At 56.8% G+C, this 14120-nt stretch overlaps 1 protein-coding gene across 2 annotated transcripts in view; it reads right to left on the bottom strand.

Moving 5' to 3' along the window:
* The window catches only part of SCN4A (sodium voltage-gated channel alpha subunit 4), a 44377-nt gene that overhangs the window by 18558 nt on the left and 11699 nt on the right, over positions 1-14120 (bottom strand). Inside the window, exons 2-11 of one of the 2 annotated variants that reach the window (XM_049702153.1) lie at positions 8348-9014; positions 8141-8258; positions 7923-8013; positions 7496-7624; positions 6948-7039; positions 4758-5018; positions 3894-3957; positions 3499-3640; positions 2507-2707; positions 1727-1880 (exon numbers count right to left, since the gene is read on the bottom strand). In XM_049702153.1, the coding sequence (XP_049558110.1) occupies positions 1727-1880; positions 2507-2707; positions 3499-3640; positions 3894-3957; positions 4758-5018; positions 6948-7039; positions 7496-7624; positions 7923-8013; positions 8141-8258; positions 8348-8620 (1525 nt within the window). In that variant the 5' untranslated portion in view covers positions 8621-9014. Of the gene's footprint in view, positions 1-1726; positions 1881-2506; positions 2708-3498; positions 3641-3893; positions 3958-4757; positions 5019-6947; positions 7040-7495; positions 7625-7922; positions 8014-8140; positions 8259-8347; positions 9757-14120 lie in introns of those variants that run through there. The other variant, XM_049702154.1, reaches the window with a different exon arrangement.

Genomic DNA, 14120 nt, shown 5'->3' with positions numbered 1-14120 from the left:
TCCCACCTTCCAAGCCCCGCCCCCTGGAGCATCACACCTCAAGCCCCGCCCCCTCAGGGAGGCCTACTCCAAGCCCCGCCTCTCAGTGGGTCACCCTCAAGATCCATCCCTCTAGACACCGCCCACATGGCCCCACCCCTCAGTCCCCGCCCCCCAACACGCTGTCCCTTAGCTGACCCTCAAAAAGCCACACCCTCAGCAGCCTTACCCCTACCTAGCTCCTCTCTCCCAGTGTTCTACTTCAGCTCCGCCTTCCTGGAGCTCCCCACCCCCCAACGCGATGGGGTGACTCCCATCCTCTGCCTATGGCCCAGGGCTGCGATCTCGGCTGGGGAGGGGCCCGAGGGCCCCCAGGGAGAGGCGGGAGGCCACTGCAGGGGGTTGGGTCCCAGTTCCACCTGCTGCTGGCCAGCACCACTCAGGAGCAAACCATGGTTCCCCCCGAGGGCTCTCCCTCTCACTGCCAGTATGCCGGCCCCTCCAGACTGTCCCCAGCCAGTCCTTCCTTTCCCACCAGGGTAGCTTTCTGGAAACATCCCCTGTTCTTGCCACTCCAGCTCTAAACCCCTGGGGCTCCATAAGGCCCCTGGGTGACGCTGCTTCTCCTCCTGGTCTTCCAGGCCTCTGCTGCCCATGGGGGTTCTCAGCCTGGGCGTGCTCTCATTTAATTACCACCGGAAATGGATGAGGTAAGTATATTAGTGCCCCCACGTCATAGATGAGGAAAGAGGACTCCCAGGGCAACCCCATAGACACCTGGGTTTGAGTGCGTGATTGGGACACCCCAGAGTTTGGGGGCGGCTGAGCCGCACCCCCACCCAAGAATTAGTAAACCAGGCTGCAGATTCTACACCCCTACCCCCAACCCGGGTGCTACTGCAGGTGCCCCAAACTGTGTCTGAGGCCCCAAACGTCCCAGCACAGTACCAGCAAGGACGGCGTTGAGTGACCTCCTCGGCCAGCCCTGCCCAGCGTTCCCTGGGGCATCCTCTGGCAGGGCACACAGACACCTGGATGCCCGTCATGCAAGGTCAGCTGGGATGGGGCCCTCTAGAGGTTTGCAAAGTCCTCCAAGTCCTTCCTGGCCCAAGGCGAGACCCCTGGGGAGGGGCCCGCTCCCTTCTATGTCAGATTTCCTTGCATCTCCCTCCCTTGCTTCCCCCTTTCCTCCTCCTCCCTCCCTCTCATCCATCCACACACCCATGTCTCTTCCCATTCATTAATCTTTCAGTCCACCCACCCAACCATCCATCCATTCACCCATCCGTCTGTATGTCTATCCACCCTCTCCTCGTTACCTAATCCTAGTGTCCCACTGAGGCCTGGGGGGCAGCACAGGGATTTGGGGGAGTCTGTGACTCTATCTGGGCAGAGGGACCTTTGATGTTTAACTTACCGACAAGATATTTGAGGAACAGGATCTCCAGTTTCCGGAACATTGGGCCTTCCTGGTTCGTATTATTATCCTGTCCTTCCCCATTGCCTTGGCAGCCCCCAAGGCCTCCCGGAAGCCCCCAGTTCCCGCCACAGCCTGGCCTTGCAGCCAGAATTGGGCCAGGGTAAGCCAGGACTATATTTATCACAGCCATTTCTTCGATGCCAATATTAAGTTACTGTCCTGAAGCTGGGCCCAGCCAGGCCCTCCCGGCCCCCACCCCGGGAGCCCAAGTGGCCTGATGGGCAGGACAGGCAGAGCAGGGTGGGTATGGGGATGCCAGGCACTCACCTTCCATAGCATCTGAGATGCCGCTGTCTGCGCTGCAGCTGGGTCTTGGAGGCCCCTTCTCCCCCGCCGATGTGTCCAGGCTGCCGTTGCAGTCTTTGCCGTGGGCTGGGTCCTCGTCTGCCTCCCTACCTTCCAGCGCCTGAGCGGCCTTGGCCTGTGGACCAGCAAGGGTGATGGACATAAAGTCCATTGCTGAGCCATGGGGATGGACTAATGGACGCTCAGAGCTTCTTCCTGAGTCTTTCAGGCTGGGGGCCCCTCTTTTTGGCCTGCACCCAGCTTACTGTGGGCAGGGGCAGCAACCTCGGTGGTGGTGGGGTGACAGGGTAGGGACCAAAGTGACACATCCTGAAGACCCTTCACTCTCTGAAGCCTTGACTGACCCTGCACTTCATGAGACGATGGGTAAATGTACAGCTGCTCCCTGGGGCCTCATCAGGACCCACCTCTCCCTCAGCCTGGACCCGTACACTGCCCATAAGGAATCATAAAACCATAGGAATTTGAGCTGGAAGGCTACGTCAGGTTTAACTACTCCAGATTCCTTGTTATATATGGGGAAACTGAGGCGCTGAGCTGAGAAATACTCTTTCTACTGCTTGCATGCCTCCCACCCCACCAAAGCTCCAGCCTGGGCCTTCTGTTCCCCGTCCTCTGCCTCGCAGGCCCTACCCCATGCCTCCCCCGGCCCCCCTCAGCCTGCCCAGGAGCACCCAGGCTGAGGGGCAGGGAGATCCCTGGGTCCTCGGCCTCCTCTCCCTGAGTCCAGACCTTCCCCACCTCTTCCTGCTGCTTTTTGAATTTCTCCAGCATCTGCTGAAACTCTTCTTCTTTCTCCTGATTCTCGGCCAAGGTGGCCTCGTTCTGCTCAGCGTATGCCATGGCCACCACCGCCAGGATCAGGTTGATGAGGTAGAAGGAGCCCAGGAAAATGATGACCACAAAGAAGATCATGTAGGTCTTGCCGGCTGCCCGAAGGGTCTGGGAGCGGGGGAGGGAGAGAGAGCGTCACATGGCACTCCCCTGCTTTCACCCACACCCATCTCCATACATCCATCGCCCAGATAGGTAAACAGAGAGGGTCCTTCACAGAGCCCGGCAGTTTGAGGGCTTTTGAGGCAAGGTATAGCCACCCTTGGCAGGCTAAGCCACATTCTGGGGTGCTTCAAAATATATACTCAGGACCCAGACCTTCCTGGTCTCCTGGCTCAGAAAGCCCAGAGGACCTCAGCCAGACATCTTGAGATCAGAGAACCAGGATAAAAATTGGGGAACATGGGCTTTGGGATCAGCTTGAATCCTAGCTTTCCCATAGCGCCTGGCATCTAGTAAGAGCTCAGCAAATAGTAGCTATTATTATTATTACTACTAAATATTATTATTAACATCATCATGTTAGAAACATCACCAGGAACCAGCAGGCACTGTTGCTCCAGACCCAACCTGCCCACCTGCAAACAGTGGAAGGCAAATAATTGTGTCTGGGCAGAGTTGGAGTCCAAGCTGCCCTACTGGTTACTGTGAGGCCTGGGAGTCTGTGCCCGGCTCAGATCTCAGCTCTTAAGGCAAATGAGAAAAAGGAAGAAAGGGCTGAGGCTCAGATCTGGGCAGGCACCTAGTGTCAGAGGGCTCTGATAACCCGTATGTAGGGGCATTTAGGGGGTACCACGGAGGGGACAGACTTGTTAGGGGCCCCACCAAGCCCGGAGGAGGCTGTGGAGATGGAGGGAGGTAGCCATGGGGCTGAGGGGCAGGGCCGGGGGCCGCTGTACCAGCTGGAAGAGGTTCTCCCAATAGTCCTGTGTCATGAGGCGGAAGAGAGCCAGGAAGGCCCAGCTGAAGGTGTCATAGCTGGTGTAGCCATAGTTGGGGTTCCGCCCGGCCTTGATGCACTCGTAACCCTCAGGGCAGCGCCTGGGGATAGGATGGGGGCTGGCTTTAGGGAGAAAGGAGAGCTCCAGCCGGGAGATAGATGGGGGGATCCCAAGAGAAAACTATCCTTCCGTCTTGTCTGCATCCCCCAAAATGGAAAGTGTTCCCCCATGTCCATGAATTTTCTTTACGTTTCCATCCACCCCAGGTTCTCATCCCTAATCATCCCCCATCTTCTGAGAACCCTGGGACATCTGCCCTCCACCCCCCCCACCCCCCCACCAATGTCACTCACCCAGCATCGCTGCTGTTCCCACAGAGCAGGGCGTCATTGGAGCCTTCCAGGAAATAGAAGTTCCCTTTGGGAGTCAGAGGCCACAAAGGAAACATGTCACCACATGGACACTGTGGGCACAGTACCCACCGTGCACCTGTGGACACATCTGTGTGGACCACACGCACCAAACGGATGCTGTCTGGGTGCCCCTTCCCTCTCCTTTAAGGGCAGCTCCAAGTTCCAAGGTCTCTGGGTAGATACATTTTGCTGTCAGCTCAGTGCCTAGTGTGGGGTGCCGCAGGGGCACAGAGGGATACGGGGTGGGGGACATGCATGTGTGTGGATGGGGCTACCATGTGCCTGTGCAGGACCCTCAACTGAAGGGGGGGGGATGCGGCTAGAATCCAGGATGCCAGGTTGAAGAAGGGGTACCATTTTCTCAGCTGCCAGGAGGCACAGTGTGAAGTAATAGTGGCTTTGTGAGAATGTTGCCTCGTGCGTGTGAGGCTATGAAGTCTGGGTATGTGAATAGGATGCGGGGGCCTGGTGGTGGCCCTGCCAGGGTGCGAGCATGTGGTGTGATGGAGAACAAGGAGTACGTAGGTTAGGGACTACGCACTGCTGCTTTTTATAGCCAAAGTTTTAGGATTTTCAAAGCAATTTGGCATTTGTTGTCACACAAACCCTTTGAGAAAGGTATTGTTGTCTCCATCTTACAGGTAAAGATTCTGAGGGAGGGGGAGATGAAGCGACTTGTCAACGGTTACCCCAGCTGGCAAGTGACGGATTTATACTCAGGTCTTCTCCATGCTCTTTGTCTCACAAAGGGCTGCCATCGGGGCTGGGAAAGACCCCACTGGCCCCCCGATCCTCCGTCCTTACCTTCGTCATTGATGTAGGCATCCCAGTCAAAGGTAGAGTTGCTGGCCCAGCTCTCCTGGCCGTCCCAGGTGTCATTGCCGTACCACGTGGTGTTGGTGTCATTGAAGGGCGGGGGCCAGCGCACACACTTCTGCCGCAGGTTTCCCATGAAGAGCTGCAGCCCCACCAGGGCAAAGACACTCAGGCAGAAGACGGTGAGTATCATCACATCTGACAGCTTTTTCACCGACTGGATCAGGGCTCCCACGATGGTCTTCAGCCCTGATCACAGGGAGGGTGAGAGCTGGGGCTGGGCAGGGCAGGGGGTAACTCACCCACTCAGTCCCTGCGAGCCTCTGCCTACTCCACCTCCTTCAAGCCCTGACTTACTTGGGGCACTGCTTGCCCGAAGCCTTCCCAAATTAGCCCCATCCTTCTCTGGTTACAACCTCCATCTGGAGCCTTGCATGGCCACCGAATCTCAGCCACTAGACAAGGGACTACGAAGACTTCACAGTGTGTTGCCCCAACTCGGAGAGCGACACCCAGCCACACAGTGGAGCTGAATACATGTCGCTAAGTCAGCACTCCTGAAGGGTGTTCCTTAGAACGCTCATCTCGCAAGCTGTGCCCTTAACAGAAGGGGTTCAATCACGTTGGGGGAAGGCTGAGCTCTGGAGCGCCCTCTTGGAGGGTCCTTGTGTAGATTAGCCTATCAAGGGCTCGGAAAAGTCCTACAGAAACAAAAACTTTAATGCCACGTTTCACCTTATTTGACACAGAACCCTTTCTCTCTCTCTTTTTTTTTCTTTAATAAATTTATTTATTTTTGGCTCCATTGGGTCTTCGTTGCTACGCGCGGGCTTGCGGGCTTCTCACGGCGGCGGCTTCTCTTGTTGCGGAGCACGGGCTCTAGGCGCGCAGGCTCAGTAGTTGTGGCGCACGGGCTTAGGTGCTCCGCGGCATGTGGGATCTTCCCGGACCAGGGCTCAAACCCGTGTCCCCTGCATTGGCAGGTGGATTCTCAACCACTGCGCCACCAGGGAAGCCCCCTTTCTCTTTTAGTGCCTGTTAACACCCAAGGAACAGCAGGGTTCACTCTGAGAAGCTCTAGGCTGACTTTGCAATATTGCATTCCACTCCTCTGGACGGTCAAAGGCATAGCCAAATCGTATGGAATTCCAGGCTCAGATTCCATCGTTTATAGAAGAACCATAACTTCTTCCTTGGGCCTAATCAGTGTGTCTCTTGCTTCAGTGTGAGCTTATTTCTTTTTCTTATCCTGGTATGAAAACAGATGCTCAGCAGCCTCCTTATAAAAGCCCTCTGAGCTCTGAGGATGCTGGAAGCATGGCACCGAGGGAAGGTACTGTGGCCTTGACTCAGGGGCCAACGTGCCGTGTGGCCTTCAGTAAGCTCTTCCCTCCCGGGGTCCCTCCTTCCTCAACTGCAATTCACGAGGGCTTTGGACTAGAGGAGAACTAACGTATTTTCTAGCACTATGACTTCACAATTTCCCCTCCTCCCAGAGTCTGTTCTCCATGCCTTTTCAGATCATCTTTCTCTCCTTTAATGAACCTTCTCCAGTTTCTCCACATGCTTTTTTGAGGGTCCGGATGATCCAGATGCTAGTTATTTCATGCTTCTTGCTGCATTACTTTGGAATTGCCCTGGCCTGATGGCTCAGTGGGTATGTGGCGTGTTCATTATTGAGCCCACAGGGCTGGGACTTTCTATCACTGATTCTCTGTGCCTCTCTCAGGTGGAGGTCTCTGCTCTGCCCAGTCTGTTTATTTTATTGAATACACATACTCTGTGTCAGGCATTGTTCTAAGCACCTTATTGCTATCAAGGCTTTGAATTCTCATAACAACCGGATGAGTGGTACTGTTATTATCCACATTTCACAGATATGGAAATTGAGGCAGACAGGGAAGCCACTTACCCAAGGTCAAAGTTAGGAAGTGGTGGAGGTGGGAATTGAACCCAGGCAGTCTGGCTCCAGAATCTGTGCTCTAACCACCTTGCTATGCTGCCTCTTAAAACTCATCCTCCCACCTGGGCCCCTCTGTGTCCAGGCTTTGGTGTGGGTCCTACACCACCTGGGAGGGTTGTGACCCTGAGTCACAGAACTTGAGTGCCTGGTTCCAGGCCTGGGTGAGGGGGGAGGCCTGATGGCCTGGGCAGAGGGTCCTTGCTCCTCCCCAGTACCTGGGATGACTGTGATGGTTTTCAGGGCCCGCAGCACCCGGAAGGTTCTCAGGGCTGAGATGTTGCCCAAGTCCACAAACTCCGTCAGGTACCTGGGTGGGGAGGTTGGGGCGAGGGCTGTGTCAGAGCCGGGGGTGGGCGGTAGGGCAGAAGTCACAGGTTCTCCAGGCCCAGAAGGAGGATTCCCAAGGAATCCTCGTAGTTGGGGTTACCGTGGAGTTGCGGGGGGACAGGTCAGGCACAGCAAGTTTCCTGTCGGGGCCCGAGAGTTGGGGAAGACAGTGCAGCAGCTTTGCTGAGGAGTGGGGTTAGCAAGGGTAGCCCAGCTCTCCCGGGTGGGGACCCATGGGACTAGGGCTCGGGGCTGCTGTGTGTGGTCATATGTGCTATGTGTAGGGGCACCGGGACAGACTCCCAGCCAGACCCCGGGAACGGCAGCTCCTAAAACTGTGCAGCCCGCTATCTGGACCCACAGCCCTGCGGTCCACCCTCTGAGGCCTGGCCCCCTCCCCTCCCCAGCCTCAGGACGCCCTCGGGGCCCTGCTCACGCCATCATGATGACGCTGAAGTCCAGCCAGTTCCAGGGGTCCCGGAGGAATGTGAAGTCTTCGATGCAGAAGCCGCGGGCCAGGATCTTGATGAGGGACTCAAAGGTGTAGATCCCTGTGAAGGTGTACCTGGCGGGGAGAGGGCCGGCCAGGGCCAGCCATGTCACGCCGGGGCCGGGGTGTGGGTGGCAGTGATGGACCTCCTGGGAAGGAGGGCACAGAAGTGACATGTGCCACCCAGGGGCTGAGGACATTGGGTGACAGTGTGTGCCATTCCGGGGACTTAAGGTGTTTGTTGATGGGGGTGGCAGTGACAGCGTTTGTCTCCCTGGAAGACAAGAGCAGTCTCACTCTGGGCATCCTCAGAGTGCACACCTGGGACCGGCAGACACCTGGGACCGGGGGACCGGGGGAGGGGGAGACTTACTCCACATGCTTAGACCAGGAAGGCGGGTCGCTCATGGTCATGAACACGCAGTTGGTCAAGATGGTGATCATGATGAACATGCTGAACAGCGTTGGGGGGAGAGTCAAGGAAAGTGAGGGAGCAGGTGGGAGGGGAGGTGGAAGGAGGGCCTCCTGCCCACCCCCGAGCCCTCCCTGCCTCTCCCCGCCCCTGCGCTCGCCCCACTCGGGCAGGATATGAGTGGATGAGCACCTTGATGGCGTAGCGTCTGAGGGTGCTGAAGGGGCTCAGCACGTAGAGAGCAGGGGTGGCGGAGAAGCGGAAGATGGCCTTGCCCTTGTTGAGCACGATGAAGGTCTGCGGCGGGGAGAGAGCTGTGAGGCCTGGGACAGGCAGACAGCTTGACAGTGGACAGACGGGTGGAGGGAAGCCTCCCAGGCCCGGACCTTCTTGTCGCTGTAGTAGGGATCTAGCTCCTCCAGGGGGATGCCAATGACCTCCGGCGGGGGGTCCCCATAGATGAGGGGCAGGCTCTTGCCAGCCTCCAGGTCACTGCACGGCTTCTGTTCGAGCTCCTCGATCTCCATCTGCTTGTTCCGCTGCTGCCGGGCCTCCTCCTCCATCACCCGCCGTTCTATGGCTGCCTGGGACTCCCGGGTGAAGGGGCGCAGGCTCTCAGGGCCCAGAGGCACCACCGTGGGCAGAGATGAGGTGGCCATCCTCGCATCCTGGGCTCAGGGGCCAGCAGGGCAGCAGGCAGCTGGGACGGCTGCAGCGTGCAGCCCCCGGGGTGCTGGGCGGCCACCCCGCCCTGGACCTGCTGTCCGCTACTCACCTCCTGCCTGACCAGGGGCCAGGGCGGGGAGGTCGGCGTGCAGGCCCTTCTGGGGCTGGGAGATGTGCCTGCCGGGCCCAGGTGCTGCTGCACAGGTGCTGGACACAAGAGCATCACCCCCAAGCCCCGCACCGCACTCTCCCCAGCAAGGGCTTGGCTGCACTCTGCACTGACAGCAAACCGACCAGATCCTCTTCCGCCTTCGAGACTTGGGGCCAATGCCCCAGCGCCTTCAACCGCCTCCTGGTCCCAAGTTCTGGGGACTGTGTGGCTTCAGCCTATGGGGACAGAGAAAAACCACAGCTGGCTACGCCCATGTGACCTCTATCCAGCAGTGAGGCAGAAAGGAATCAGATGTGAAACGTGAGGGTGGATTGAGGATGGGCCGAGGTGAGGGGCCTGAGGGGGTCAGCCTAACGCAGGAATGGCAAACGGATTACACCTTGAGGGCTGACTTGGATCAGCTGCTGTTGGCTGCATTGGAGATGCGGGCAAAGACTCAAGATTGCAGCCAGACTCAGTGCAAAAAGACTGCTGTGATTGATTAGTGATGTCTGCCAGGGGCATGAGAAAGGAGAATATGGTACACCTGCCTGTACTCACCGTATCTGGCCTGGAGGGAAGAGAAAAGGAAGATGTGGGAATGTGGAGTGCCCTGTCCTGAGCTTTGGGGAGGTGTGATGTTGGTCGGGGAGAGGGAAGAAGGAAGGTTCCCGGGCACTGCCAAGGATCCCACCAGCTCCCTCCCCCAGGACCCATGGGACCTAATCCATGGGCAGGCAGGGGGAGCTGGAGTGGGAAAATGCAGGGTGTGTGTGTGTGGGGTCATGTCAGGAGAGCCTGAGGATGCTAACGTGGAAGAGAAGGACACACAGGAAAGGTCCTGGAGACAAGGAGACGGACAGTTTCAATGGTGGGGGCAGGGCTAGAGCTCCCAGGGACTGCTTTTGGCTGGTGGTCCCTGTATGAACTGGGCTGATAGAAGGGTCCCCACCAGGAGCTGCAGAGGCCTGTGAGAGCTGCGCAGCAAGGTGGTAGGTCACTTATTGCAAAGGCCCTGGGGAATGACCCGCATCAGCAGGCAGGCACAGGGACACCACAGCAGCCTGGTCACACACACAGCCATCACTAGGCCTGCACGGACAGATGCCCCGGAACCACCCCTCCACCAGAGGGCCTCAGACAGAGCCCCCAGAGACACCCAGGGCTACACCGGAGGGTAGCCCTGTCACAGCGGGCCCAGAAGCCTGAGCAGTGCCCCTGCCCTGGCCAGTGCAGGCATTTCCTCAGACTTGGTCAACAGGTGGGGAGGGCGGCCCAGGGAGTGGCCGGAGCCATTGGGCAGAGCTGGCCACGCCCCCTGCCTGGCTGCCCAGCTGCTCCCTCCCGGGGAGTCGTGTTTCCACGGGGATGACTCTGCTCATTCCTGCTGACCCCGTCCCTCAGCTGCTCATTGGCCCCATCGTGTGCATGGGAGTGTGTGTGCACGAACACACACGTGTACACACGAGCGCAGACACACGAGAGCGCACGCCCAGCCTGAAACCACCCCTCACGCTGACCTCACAGTTGCACCTACCACTTGCCACATACCTTTGCTCCTTCTTCCCCGTCACTGGCCTCACGTACATGCCCAAACAGAAGACACTGACGTGCCAGGCGGCGCTGGCGGGACCACGGCCACTCGGCGGCCTCCCAGTTCACTTGCCCCGCTTGGCAACAATCCTCTGGCCTGATGCTGCCCCCTCTCTCCCTCGCAGGCGCCCAGGTGGAATCACAGATAACCAGAGATGAACAGTCTGGCTCAGGCCCCAGCACCCATGGAAACTGCGCTCACCAGAGGCACCAGAGGCACCAGAGGCCCCGATCAGTCAGACCCAGTGGTTTCTGTGCAGCCGACACTCCCTCGCACATCTCACGGCCACGGCCTCTCTTCTCAGGAGGAGAGCGTGGCCTCCCCGTCCGGCCACTCTCTCTACATCTGCTCTGTGAGCCCCTCCTTCCTGCCCCTGGAAGACGCTGCTTCTCCAGGGCCTGGTCTGCAGCCCTGTTTGCCTTTCACAGCAGGCACCTCTCCCGTGCCCTCCTCTGCCACGGGAACAACCACCATCCACCTCCTTTCCGTGGTTTCTGTTCCCACTTCCCTGATGGCCCCAGACCCGTCAAGTCACGGCTCCCCTTCATGTGCAGCCGCCACATTGGCAGCTCTCAGGTCAATGGTGATTCACGCCCTCCTTGTGTGATGATCTGTAGTCTGTCTCCCCCCACCAGACTCCTCACAGGCCTGGGCTTGGGGTCACCCCTGAACCAGTGCCTGGCACACTCGCATGGGAGCAACGGGTGGCACAGCCAGCCTGGCACCTCCTCCTGCTGGCCCCCAGCGGGCCTCCAATGGACTCCTCACCTCTCCCTTTGAAACCTGCACTTCACTGTAGATTCCTCTCCTCCTACCCTCTTCACCAGCCCCGAAGCCGCTTCACGTCTGGATGTCTTGTTATGTGAGTGGGTAAATGCCCTCCTTGGCTAGGCCAGTGGAGGCAATGGTTTTGGTTGCTGGTGGCTGAAAGCACCCTGGTGGCACATCTGGTCAGTTCCCAAGCCATGCTGAGGCTCCTTCCCAGCACCCACATGTCTCTCCATCCTCCAGGCTCCTGCTGCTTCGTCACCCCTCACCTGCTCTATTCAAATAGCCTCCCACCTGCATCCCTACCTCCTGCCTGGCTCCCCTCCAAGCCAGCATCCCCATTTCTAAAATCACGAATCTGATCATGTCACCTTCTGCTTAATCCTTCGGTGGCTTCCCACTGCTTAATAATGTGTCCACGCTCCTCCACGCGGGTCGCAAGGCCCTGCACGATCCGATCCCTGCCTCGTGGCCCATCACTTCACCACACACACCCACCCTCTGGCCATGCTGCCTCCATTTTCACAAAAGGGCCAAACTGTTTCCCACCGAAGCCCATGCCTTTGCTTATGGTCTGCTTGCCTCCTGGAGCACTCCTTCTTTTTGGCATCCCGGAGAGCTTTAATTCGTCCTTCCAGACTCAACCTACACAAGAACCACCACCTCCAGGAAGCCCTCCCTGGGCACCCTGGCTGAGCGGATTGCTCCTTTGTACCACCAGTGTGCCTAACACTGGATAAAAGGTTATCGAAGGAATGAATGGATGAGAGGACCCTTCCACCTTAGCCCGTTTCTCCTTTGAGCCCACCCTGAACTTAAATCGTAACCAGAAACTGGATCTCTGATAGCGCCACTCACACATTCCCCTCCCCCACCTCCTACTGCAGTAGCTCAAGGGCCCTGTTGTGTAATCCTTGGGCTTCTTCTTACACTCAGTCCTTGACCCTGAGATTTCTCCCTCTCCGTCAGCCCCTCAGACTTCACCTCCCTCCTCTTCCAGCCTTCGTTACAAGATCCGTCACCATAATCCCTCCCTCGAAAATACGCTTAACTGCAGCCTTCTCTCTCCTTCCACCCGCCTCACCTGGGGAAACCTCAGCCTGCCCGGCCTGGCTGTGCTCTTCCTGAGGCAGCCCTGAGCTGCTGGATGCTGTCGCAGCCAAGGCAGGACTTCGCTGGGTTCACGCTGTCTCTGTGGTTATAAACCCCGGGTTTGCCCTCAGTGCCGCCCTCTAAGTGTAGGTTTCTCTGTGAGTCTCGCTTTTCCACTTTTTGAGAACAACTATTTCGTGCCTTCTCTTCTTTCCTCAACACCCCCATAGTCTTCCCCATGATGCTCCCAGCTGGTGACTCTGTCTGTCTTCACTGAGAAAACAGGATCCGTCACACACAAACCAACAGAACTATCCTCACTGCCCGCCCCTTCCTCCTCTGTCCTGATAACAAAAGAAGACTCAAGACCAGGACTTCCACTTGGTCTCAGGCCCCTGACCCCGCCTGCCTTCCCGAGGACCTCCTTCTCTACTTACCTTCTCTCTCTCCCACCACCAGCCCCTCCCCTTCTAGGACCAGGTGCTGCCATCTTCAGAATAATGGCAGTGGTGACAAAAACCGCCCTCCCGGCCCCATGCCTCCCTTCGCGCTTACTCTAATTTTCTGTTCCTCTTCATGGACACACTTCTTGGAAAGTGTCTACACCAGCTGTTTTTCCTTACCTTTGCTCCCTCTCCAACCCCTTCCAACCTGGCGTACATTCCCCCCACTCCACGGAAGTGGCTTTTGTCAAGTCACTAGCACCCTCCCTGCGGCCAAGTCTGCTGAACACGTTTCTGTCTTCACTTCCCTCAACCTCATAGAAACATTCAATCCGGTTGGCTGCAGTCCCCTTCTGGACAGGCTGTCTCCTCTCAGCCTCCACGACAGCTCACCCATAGTTTACCTCCTGCCTCTCCGGCTGTTCCTTCTCAATCTCAGGGCTCTGTCTGGGTCTGGGTGGCATCATTCCTATGACTGTAAGTAGTGTTATAGGAGTATGTTAAAGCCCTCCTCTGAACTCCAGACCGATATATTTAACTGGCTACTGGACCCCACCATGTGGATAGCTAACAGGCATCCAATCGACAGCATCTGGAATGAAACATTTGTCAAGGACCTATCATATAGCACAGGAAACTGTGCTCAATATTATGTAACAACCTAAATAGGAAAAGAATTTGAAAAAGAATAGATGCATGTATATGTATAACTGAATCACTTTGCTGTACACCTGAAACTAACACAACATTGTTAATCAACTATACTCCAATATAAAATAAAAAGTTAAAAAAAAAGAAATAGATTCTCAAAAAGCAAACAACCCAATCAAAAAATGGGCAGAAGATCTAAACAGACATTTCTCCAAAGAAGACACACAGATGGCCAACAGGTACATGAAAAAGTGTGCCACATCGCTAATTATTAGAGAAATGCAAATCAAAATGACAAAGAAGTCTCACCTCACTCTGGTCAGAATGGCCATCATCAAAAAGTCTACAGATAATAAATGCTGGAGAGAGTGTGAAGAAAAAGGAACCCTCCTACACTGTTGGTGGGAATGTAAATTGGTACAACTATTATGGAGAACAGGCTCTGCTCCCATAAAGGGTTACAGCCAACTATGAAGCTTGAGGACACAGTCCACCCAAGACCACTCTCATTTCTGATATCAGTTGCAACGTCAGGGGTCCTCAATACCACTGTCTTACCCACCGTCTTCCTCAATCCAGGAAATGGTACCACCATCCAGCCAAGTCCAAATTTGCTCAAGTCAAAAACGGAGGTGTCGGGCTTCCCTGGTGGCCCAGTGGTTAAGAATCCGCCTGCCCGTGCAGGGGACACGGGTTCGAGCCCTGATCCAGGAAGATCCCACAGGCCACGGAGCAACTACGCCAGTGCGCCACCACTACTGAGTCTGCGCTCTAGAGGCCGCGAGCCACAACTA

Source organism: Orcinus orca, chromosome 19, assembly GCF_937001465.1.
Source record: "Orcinus orca chromosome 19, mOrcOrc1.1, whole genome shotgun sequence".
Taxonomy (NCBI): Eukaryota; Metazoa; Chordata; class Mammalia; order Artiodactyla; family Delphinidae; genus Orcinus; species Orcinus orca.
Note: the sequence above shows the minus strand (reverse complement) of the source record. Positions and strands in the feature narration are given on the sequence as shown.